The sequence below is a fragment of the Alternaria atra genome (genome assembly GCF_907166805.1).
Source record: "Alternaria atra isolate CS162 genome assembly, contig: 33, whole genome shotgun sequence".
NCBI lineage: Eukaryota > Fungi > Ascomycota > Dothideomycetes > Pleosporales > Pleosporaceae > Alternaria > Alternaria atra.
The window spans coordinates 95,084-103,558 of record NW_025091332.1 but is presented as its reverse complement, the minus strand read 5'-3'; the positions used below and the strand labels follow the sequence as shown (position 1 = coordinate 103,558).

Below are 8,475 nucleotides of genomic sequence, written 5' to 3'. Positions count from 1 at the left end.
TACGCGATGATTCCGTCCAATCGGACGACCACCTAAAAGCTGTGAACAAGCACCTGACCACGATCAAGAGACACAACAAGAGTTTGCAGGACTCTAATAAAGCGAATGGCATTGGTGTAGACGTAAATTGTATGCCCATGGCAATCTTAGAGGAGATAGTGGACTAATGGAAGAAAGAAGATCGAGACCAGGTGCTAGCAGAGATCGAGAACTTGCTAAAGCAACTTGCAAGTGAAGAGCCAGCAAAAGACACTTTGATAGCACTCGAGACGAACGAAGCACCTGACAATGTGCCTAATCCTGTTCTCGAGACAGATCAAGCACCTGGTGATACTCCTGCTCTTGAATCTACCTCAAGGACCCGGACTCAGTCTCCTATACAGAAATCTTCTCTTGGCCAGTTGACAGACAAGAATCTGCTCGATCTAGACATAGATTCGATGTCACTAGATAACGACCGCGTTGAGCCTTTCGCATACGGGAATGGTGAAACGGAATACGGACCGTTGGTAGCAACTCGCGCTTCAATTTCCGACAATCCCAGATTCCATCGCTTTATCATCAACGCTGGTATAGGAGAAGAGAAATGGGAGTACTTCAGGGTAATCAAGGGAACTGACCTAGGTCCAGGAGGTGCTGAGAGTATGCCGCAAGACAAAGTGATCAATTTCAATATAAAGGAAAGGAAGAAAGGCCTTAAGGATAACCCATTGATAGGGATCGGTCCCTGTGTCGTCATGCCACGCGCAGAAGGCTATGTTAGTCGCGCCGGCGCAAAGCAGCGTCAGCCTGATACTTACGTCCGCGTTGCGTATAAGGGGATTACACAGGCCGATTGCCTAAGCAAAACCGAGTTCATCCAACTCGCTGGGAAAAAGTATGCAGAAAAGCACTTAGCGATCATGATCCCAGCCTACCACAAACGACAGCAGTACTTCAAGGCGTGCAAGGCACAAAGAAGGCATCCTAAGACAAAGCTCCCTTTGACTTCGGAGGACTTTGAAAGCCACCCATGGCTGTTTCCAGATGATGAGAGGATGATCAAGCGGCCCGAAGAGAATGATCCTATGGAGGTTGACGACGACGACGAATCTGTGATTGAAAATGTCAAGGTCAACGTAGGAGATATGCCAGATGTAGAGTCGCGTGATCCATTTAAGAAGAAGAGAGCTGTTCTTCCACTGAGCGGCTCAGCAGGTTCAGAATACTAGTGCTACGTAACCTTGGAATAATCTCTTGACTACAAATTTTAATGTATAATAGTACCTAGATAGTTAGTCAATGGGTTTTTCGTTAATACAATACTACCACCGTACATATCCCAACGGGAACGCCTGCCAAAGCACTACTGTACGTCATTCCAAGTGGAAAATTCTAAGTGGTGCATTAGTCTCACTAGCCGTTGTGAAACGTCTGCTGTCAGTGTAAGCAGCTCTCTGGAGTACCTATCAGGACTAGCTGATTAGAGTACTGTACACAACACCACAGCAAAACTAAGCATGAGCACGTTTGCACATGTAGTCACGTCTAATGGCGGTGTTCAGTTTGGGCAGTTCAGTGACAAACCTCAAATCAGCGGGGCAGAGGCTGCAATTGCCTCTGGTACAGCAGCGCACGTCAATTCTGGGCGTCTAGCGTAAACTCGTGGAGCTTCAAACGTAGATCCTAGCGTACTACAGACGTTGCTTTTTTACCACTCAACCTCCACTCAACCTCCACTCGCCCTCTTAGTACCCACCCCGTTCCTAATGCAGTTTCCCTGCAGGAAATCTACGTAAGCACTCAAGCCACCTTGTCCCCCAAGGAGCCACCTCTCTCTCCGCGTCTGTCATTCCGCGAAATTAGTGACACTGCCCCAGCGGGAATGTGCCCACCTCGCCATTTACGTACTGTACTGTCTTGTTTTGGACAATCAACAGTTTCTTTTCAAAGCTTGCGCACATGCCCTCCGTCATGGTGCTGATGGGTATGTGTTGATGTGGATGACGTTGTGGCTGCCGTCCCTGGCTTCGATCGCGGAACGGCGGCAACACTATCAGCAGATCGTTTTCTTACTAGCAGGATACGCTTTGGCAAAAGAGGACCCTCCCTGCAGCATCGCTCTTTATAATGAAGGTGGTTGAGCCTATTCTGGATCGTTTGCTGCCCGTTTGTTCCCACGAGCCGGAAACGAAGCCATGCGGTTAAGACTGGATTACATCTATTTATAGAACCCGGTCGAAAGCGTGGGTTCCTGATCAGGACCAGCTCGGCATACTCGAACAGAGAGACAGTGTGTTCCGGTTCTTTAGTTTAAGACATTGCTCGGTACAGTATACAGCAATACCGTCTTTCAGACTCCGTAACAATCAATTAAGTGGGTCTTAGAAGGTCGGCCGCTATTCCACTTTCCTGAGGAAGACGCACTTCGACCTGCGTTGTCCTAAGCTTCCTGAGAAAATAGAGGCAGCAGGGGTTATTCCGCAGGTTGGCAAATTAGGCATTTGAGAGTTCCTGCCGTCTCTTCCACGTTAGCAGGCCGCAGGAAAGCTCCGATAGGTTAGCGTGTCCATGCACCTAATGCACGCCGTCAGTCAATGCACGCGCATCACCAAAACGAGCTGCACAAAATTGAGGCTGCAGATCCACACACAATAGTTATTATCACAAGATAACTTAGTAGACTGCTCTATAGACCTGTAGAACAAAGTTTCTCAGCAATATTTTCTTGGCTGAAGGATTTTGCGGCCGCCCAAGCGTTTCTCCCGTACGTGACCCCAAATCCTGTCTTCTAACCGTCGTCTAAGCAAGCCCTCCTTGCGCGACCGTTGTCTTTAGCAGCTAAGGATGGTTGCAAAGCTCTCGTACGACTAGCGCGGATCGGTATTATGTACCTCATCCTCACCATCTTCCAACACAAGGAGAATGATGCTCGATGCTCGTCCTCCAGATTAATATTGTTTTGATGATGGCGAGTTGGAGCGCTATACAGGTCGAATATCGGAGATAATTAAGTCGGCGAAAAGGTTGTCTTCTTCTAAGAGTTAGATTCTTTAATCTTAGTTGTGCACGGAGGTTCGCAACTAACAGTGCAGGCTAGATTCGAAAGCTATTGAGGAGCCGGGAGCGATGTTAATAGCATGCATCTAGGGGCTAAGCGGCTGCTAAGCGGCGTGGCACATAAGTTTAGGGGCTATAGTCACGAATTCGAGAAAGCATACACTACGAAACGAGTACTGGTCACCATGGGATCATCTAATACCACTTCAGCGATGTGACCTCCTTTGTCCGTCTTGAAACAAACGGATACATTCACACCGACGGAACGGACTCTCATAGCTCGGGATGACTAGGTCTCGAATCAATGAGGTAGATGCAAGTTCTGTGTAGCTGGTCGTGCTATTTAGGCCAAAAGGGGCACGCTGCTATAACGGTGGTCTGGTGGATAGGTCTAGCATACATTATAGTCTCATCTCCCCCTTCCTCAAGTACACTCAAAATGTTAAGCTAATAGATGCAACCTATGATTAGTGACAGTAAGGGGAGGAAAGCCCAAGATTGCTGCTAACGTAGGAGTGAGGAGAAACAAGGAAATAGAACGACCCTAGGTCCGAAACGCCAGTCCGCCAACAGTATTCCACCTACTTGTTCGGTCCTTCAGGCTTATTATCATCAGGATGATTGCCCGCATCTCTGTCCTCCTCCCAGCACTGTACCCACATCTCCAACCTTCTTGGAGGGCCTGGGTGTAAAGGATTGGCCGCATGAAAACTCTGGAGTCTGTGCGGGCTATTCTTGAAATTAGACGCATCGTACCACTCCGGATCCTCCTCATATTCTAGCCATTTGACATGGTACTGTAGCTTTCTGCAATGGAGACGGGCATTGAGGATCTTCTCTACCTCATATTCGTCGTCTTCGTCCGCAGTGTCTTGACTGCGCTTCCGCTTATGCTTGCGCGAGCGACAAGGGCTTACAGTCGACATTGGTCGCTTGATGCTTTCGAGATGGCGAACGCGATTTTCGCTGCTGTCATCGCTGCTGTCATCGCTGTAGCAGATTTTGGCATCGTATCCGCTGTACGGTGGCGCCGAAAGAGGTTTCAGGGCCAAAGGACGGTTGGAGAACGGCCTGCCGCCGGAGGGGGATAGCCTTCGTTGCTTCGCTGAGCGCACATTGTGCTTAAGACGCTGCCTTGATGTCGTGTTTGACGATAGAATGTGCTGCTTGGTTGGCTGGAAGCGTTTCCGCTTGCGGGTCAGCCACGCAGTCTGATTACTGCGGTCATCATTGTGATCGTCGTCGGTATCACTGCTGCTGCTGCTACTGCTCGTGTTTTCGATCGTGGGAGGTCTGCCTTGCGTTGACTGTTCGATATTCATCTTCGACGAGCCCATTGGCGGCGTTGATGAAAATTTGCGACGTGGAGCCCACTCATTTGAGCCTTTGCTTTTCCAACCGCATCGGAGTCGATAACATCCTCCGTGTGTATAGAACACTCCCCACTGCGACGATCCGGGGTCGTGACGCTTGAAACTTCAAGCCGATCGCCTATCTGCGTACCTGCGTCATTTTCGTGCGAGTCGTTCTCGTCTGTATCTGAGCCGGACTGGCTATCTTCGATGACGACCGCATTTCCTACAAAATGTCAGAAATGGTGTGCCGGAGCTACTATCACGATCTGGCCTGGGCGCTTACCTTGGCTGCTATTATCAGAAGGAGCCGGCTGATTTGAGTTCTCATCCTCTGTGTCTTTTCGAGAGCTTCGCTTCGAGACGGTTTGCTTCAATTCCACGCCTTCCCATTCGTTCTGGAGCAACAAACCGTCGTTACTGCCATCATCGCCATCTCCTCCACCTCCGCTACTGCTTATTTCGCTGCTGCCTTCTCCAGCTGCGTTCGTGTTAGTCATCGCACAATGCCGGAATAAACAAAATATTGCTTCGTCGGTTGTAGGGATGCTTACCTAAGCATGTCAAATCAACGACTTCGACTCTATCTGACGTGGGTACAAAATCTTCTTTATTGCCCAGTTCAGTGTTCGATTTTGGACTGTCTTTGCTTGACGGGGCCTTTGAGGGGTTACGACGAGAGGTTTGCTTGGGCTTTGGAGGCCCACTGTACTGTATGATTTGAAGAGAATCTTGTGTATGAGGTATGGAAAAAGTATCAAAGAACAATGCCATCGCTGCTGTCGTGGCTCGAAGGCATGCTGGTGCTGCGAGGAAAGAGGAGACACAAAAGTTTAAATAGGCAAAGATACCACGCTTGAGGTCTCTCTTATGATGTAAATCCTTTCGGAGAGCCCTCTCGAATGGCATTTAGCGCCCATCAGGCAGCAGCCCGTACGAGACCGTGCTCGAAACTGCGCATCCTTGCCAGCGACATATCAGGCTGGAATCGAGTCAGCTTCGCGCCGTGTACCCAAATGTATTATGCGGCTGCGAAGTGTCGGCGGCGATGCAGCCTTCGCATGAAGCCCCTTTTTTCTTGGATGGAAACATGACCAAATCTCCCACCAATACTCGTACTGGAAATGAGGAAGTACAATGCATGTTCCCTGGCTTCGGGCTGTGCTACAGGTCGCGCCGCCCCTTTTCCGTTAGAGCCCGTCTACTGATCAGGGAGATCCCAACCCGGGTTTTTCAACTCGTCGGCCACTCCGAAACCCAGACAAGGGCTCAAATCCGTGTTGAGACTCTAGACGTCAGGCTTCGGGCGGCGTGAGCCACACAGTGCAGAGAGATTGGCGCCCAAGCTGTGCTGAACGCCCGCTCTAGCCTTCACTACCCCTGATATGTAACGCCGGAATAGGACACTGCCATCATGCAGGCAGTCATATGGACCCAGGCTCCACCAATCTGTGTTCCGACGCAGTCTCGGCAAGTACATGCCCGACCGCTACCTGCATGGCTGAGTAGCGGGTCGGACTCTAGCTGCGGCTTTTCTGGCGTGACTTTTTAGTGAAACTGGGCTTGCAGCGACACTTGGACGGTTCAAAGCCAATCGTTTCTCTAAGGCTATATGCCAACGTAACCTCGCTAGGTGTCCAGCTGGAGTTGTACCGGCTTAGCGCTTCGTGTTGAGACGTAATCGGGGCGTCCGAGACCCCTTTGTTGCTGATCCGCGTGATTGATGACGTGGCAGATCGAGGATGAGCAGACTGGGAGGGACGTTCACTTTCGAAAGGGCGAAAGCTAAGAAACGGTTGCAAATCGTCCATGAGTGACCCTGATGCAAAGACTGTTCACCGATGGGATAGGCAAGAGAGTTGGAGTGGTCAAATTCCAGGGAGAGACAGAGCTGCTGGCTGGTTGGTCAGGAAAAACGTATTGAGAGGGTCTGCCAAAGGACACAGCGCAGAGGCTTGATCGTGGGTCCCAAAGGAGGGGGTAAGGTGGATAACACAGCCAGGCAGTGCAGCGGTTGCATGATTTCCAAGGGGAACGAAAATGCTTCACGGATTCAGTCCGAGCGGCCAATAGGAGGAGGCGAAGTGGAGGGAGGAAAGGGACGATAGTGGGAGGAGAGTAGGACGGCGAGGGAAGCGTGGTTTTATGTGATGGGGTCGGCGCACAGGCCAAATAAAAGCAGCGGGTCGCCAAGTGAGCATCCATTTCCCGCTTTGGAAGCCTCCATTTCCGGATGCAGTTCCACTCTCACACATATACCTATGCACCTCCTCAAGGCGCGCTACAGTTCTGCCTGATACGGCCTAGCTCACCACGGAGAGGAAGCTCTACCTGGTATAACTGATGCTGAGCATGAGTGGATGATTGGCAAGGAAAGACCATGTTTAGGTAATCTTAGGCGCGAGTGGCGCTTCTCCGTGCGTGTGTGTTGCAGATCTTAGTACAAGAGGCGGGTTCGTTTCCGAATGACATGTAGGTGTGACAGCATCGTCACACATCTCAACAATATCTAACAGGCCATGGTAGCCAATAGCAAACTGATAGCAATGGCGGCCACGCCTTCAGCGGCTGAATCTAGCTAGTCTAGCGCAAGAGTGGGACGCTGGTGATAAAAGTAAGACGCCGGTTGCGGGCGGCAGTCGGCCGCTGGGCTGAAGAGTGTTAGAATGCCGGGATGCAGTTTCTAGAAAGGTCCGTAACTTCTAAAGTCGCGTTGAGAACTGTTAACAACGCTGTGCGAGCTTTAGTTTTGCCTGCCCGTTCTTGTTTCTATCGTAATCTTGTGCATGTGTCAAGTGCTGTTTGATAAGACATAGTATGGTGGATGAACGCTGTTCTATAATAGAGCTAGGCATAGATGGGCGAGTTCACCTCTAGCTGACAGCGGACCCGAAGCAATACAGGATAGTCCTTCAATAGGCAAGGTTCTAAAGGCAGAACAAAGGACCTAGGGTTTAGGCGCACGGATCCACAATGTGATAGTAAACAGGGGCATGAGACGTGGCTATATTATTGGCAAGAACGCCATTATGCAACAATCTGTCAAGCATGCCTGCCACTGGTACCCATGCAGGTAGGCGATGCACCTGACGGTGAAGATGCATACGCTGCACAACGTTTCCTACATGACACGGGTATTACAGTCTACCATAATTAACGAATGAGCAAAGCGGTGAGCTGAAGGCGAGTGAAGGCAAACGAGGCAAATGAGGCAAGAATAGCCATAGTTCCTTCATGGTCCTCCAATTCGTAATACATAAACTGCCTTTCGCACACGCTTCTCGATTCAACCACTTCTCTCACGATGACTACGTACCTACCTCACCAGACAACAGTGGAATTTTGGATCTATATCCTCATAGCGACGAACATGATTCTGTTGATCTTGATTGTTGAGCTCTTATAGTTAGTAGCTATACCTCGTTCCCCTAGCATTCCATCATAACATGCGCTTAGTTCAAAACTGCAGAACTATAACCGCATGCCGCCGGAAGCAAAGGCCGCTCCTAAACAAGACTCTACACTCCCCAAGCACAAACCTACCCCCCTGGATCCAGCACAGTGCCTTGTGGACCCTTATACAGCCGCGACACGAGCGCGAGATGAACTCTGCCAACTATCCTCTAAAGCTCCCAAGCTGAACACGGACGGAACAATTACTCTTACCCCGGTGCAGATGGCTTTCTTCCAGTGATCGGAATGGTCTGGTCTGGTCTGGTCTGAGGGTACAGACCAGACCAGACCAGGTGCTTACATAAGGACCGGTCCGACCAGACCGGTCCGACCAACAAGACCGCCAAGAATGAGGCTGGAGAAAAGAAGGAAGCCAAGGAAATGTATTTTACTACTAACTATCAATCCAGTCGTCTTCGTTCTCACTATCCTCGATATCGCTGTTTCCTTCAGCCTGCGGCTTTCCATACCAGGCCCGGAGACACTCACACGCCTCTATAATATCTGCCTTCAGCCTACCACGGCGATCAACTATCGTAAGCTTTGCGCTACTGAAAAGACGTTCGCATTCATCCGACACAGGCGAGATTGCAAACATGTCTAGAGCGAAGCGAGCGAGATCTCGTTGGGA

The 8,475-nt window shown here is 50.2% G+C and overlaps 3 protein-coding genes across 3 annotated transcripts; 2 read left to right on the top strand and 1 right to left on the bottom strand.

Moving 5' to 3' along the window:
• ALTATR162_LOCUS10445 (uncharacterized protein) lies at positions 1-1,211 on the top strand (the record flags this gene model as incomplete). Its single annotated transcript, XM_043318081.1, has 2 exons — positions 1-129; positions 181-1,211. Coding segments are annotated over 2 exons (1,160 nt in total), but the record flags the coding sequence as incomplete, so codon positions are not given.
• A 2,409-nt stretch (positions 1,212-3,620) lies between these two features.
• ALTATR162_LOCUS10444 (uncharacterized protein) lies at positions 3,621-5,165 on the bottom strand (the record flags this gene model as incomplete). Its single annotated transcript, XM_043318080.1, has 4 exons — positions 3,621-4,336; positions 4,543-4,617; positions 4,678-4,872; positions 4,946-5,165. 4 exons carry the CDS (start codon positions 5,163-5,165, stop codon positions 3,621-3,623), a joined length of 1,206 nt encoding a protein of 401 aa, XP_043174015.1.
• A 2,530-nt stretch (positions 5,166-7,695) lies between these two features.
• ALTATR162_LOCUS10443 (uncharacterized protein) lies at positions 7,696-8,085 on the top strand (the record flags this gene model as incomplete). Its single annotated transcript, XM_043318079.1, has 2 exons — positions 7,696-7,796; positions 7,848-8,085. 2 exons carry the CDS (start codon positions 7,696-7,698, stop codon positions 8,083-8,085), a joined length of 339 nt encoding a protein of 112 aa, XP_043174014.1.
• Between the last annotated feature and the right edge of the window lie 390 nt (positions 8,086-8,475).